Here is a 1,297-nt window from a genome sequence, read left to right on the forward strand (position 1 = left end):
CCACCGGGGAGCCGCGGTGGGACCGTCTCCGACAGCAGGGTTGAAGCCAAAACCAGCCACTGTCACAGAATTGGCATGCCCGCACGTTCGAAACGCCATATATCGCCAAAATTAAGGTCCGAAAGGCGGGCAAGACCTTGCCGAAAGAGCTCGGGCACGACCCATGCTATTCATTAGCTACCTGGGCCGCAGGAGGGGAAAAAAAAAGAAAACCCCACCCAGATTTTCAGCTGGGAACAAGCCCAGGCCCAGCCCTGCTCGGTCCAAGCGCGGGACGACCGAATACCTTCTCGAGAGAGCACGGTGAAGCTGACTCCGGGGTCGCTGAGCTTCACGAAAGGCACAGATCCATCTTCCAGCCCCTTCCTGGCCAGCAGGATGTTTTTCGCGCAGACGTTGCCGTGCACCAGGTTTTTGTCCTCCTGCGAAACCGAGGGGACGCAAAGCCTTGGAGAAACTCCCGCCGATGCCTCAGAACACGGTCACGCCTACGGACCCCAGCGGAAAATAAAAACGCAGGACTCCCGGCTCTAATTACGTGTGTCACCTCCCCGTCTCATTATCCTTTTGCAGAAAGCTAAATCCGGGGCCGGGGGGGACGGAAATAAAGGGAAGAGGAGGATTACCCAGCGGCTGGGGCGCACGCCCTCACAAGCAGCTCGCGAGCTTTCCCAAGCCGCCGTCCGGAAGCCAAGCGAGCGGGGAAGGCAGCGTCCTCACCCGGGGGCTCTTTCCCAGCTCGGGCGGCCCCAAAACGTAAGCCGGGGAGGCGGGATCCGGCGTTAAGAAGTTCACGCGTGCTACCCCAGCCGCCCGCCTCCGGGAAAAGAGGGAGCGAGGACGGGTCTTGGGAGGGGCAGGCAGGGCACGTGAACGCTAAAAATCTGTCTATCTGCTCGGAGGGCAGAGGAAAACGTGGCAGATCCTTCCCGCCACGCTGCCGGCAAGAGCCAGGGGCACAGCTGGAGCAAAAGGGGCTCGGAGGTGATCTCCAGCACGGTTCCCCGCCGGGAAATGCCCAACTCCCAGCCCCATTACCAGGTAGCTCAAGGCACTGGCCAACTGCTTGGCCACGGTGATTTTCCAGCCCACGGTGACCCGGCCTTTCTCTTTCCGCAGCAGCACGTCCAGAGGTCCGTGTTCCACGAACTCCTCCACCATGATATCTGGGGAAGACGGAGATATTACCCTCAGCCCGGCGCAGGAGCCCATCGGCTCGGCAGCGGCCGAGGAAAAGGCACCGGCACAAAGCGAGGCCGGCTGCGGCGAAGGGTTTGGGGGGGGGGGGGGGGGGGGG

The 1,297-nt window shown here is 62.0% G+C and overlaps 1 protein-coding gene across 1 annotated transcript in view; it reads right to left on the reverse strand.

Moving 5' to 3' along the window:
- Positions 1 to 1,297, reverse strand: part of LOC103898533 (non-receptor tyrosine-protein kinase TYK2-like) — a gene marked incomplete at its 3' end in the record, with an annotated part of 24,283 nt that overhangs the window by 14,469 nt on the left and 8,517 nt on the right. The window contains exons 13-14 of the mRNA XM_009278809.2: positions 1,039 to 1,260; positions 287 to 422 (exon numbers count right to left, since the gene is read on the reverse strand). Coding sequence (XP_009277084.1) covers positions 287 to 422; positions 1,039 to 1,260 — 358 coding nt within the window. The remainder of the gene's footprint in view (positions 1 to 286; positions 423 to 1,038; positions 1,261 to 1,297) is intronic.

This window comes from Aptenodytes forsteri, unplaced genomic scaffold (genome assembly GCF_000699145.1).
Source record: "Aptenodytes forsteri isolate BGI_AS27 unplaced genomic scaffold, ASM69914v1 Scaffold811, whole genome shotgun sequence".
In the NCBI taxonomy this organism is placed as follows: Eukaryota; Metazoa; Chordata; class Aves; order Sphenisciformes; family Spheniscidae; genus Aptenodytes; species Aptenodytes forsteri.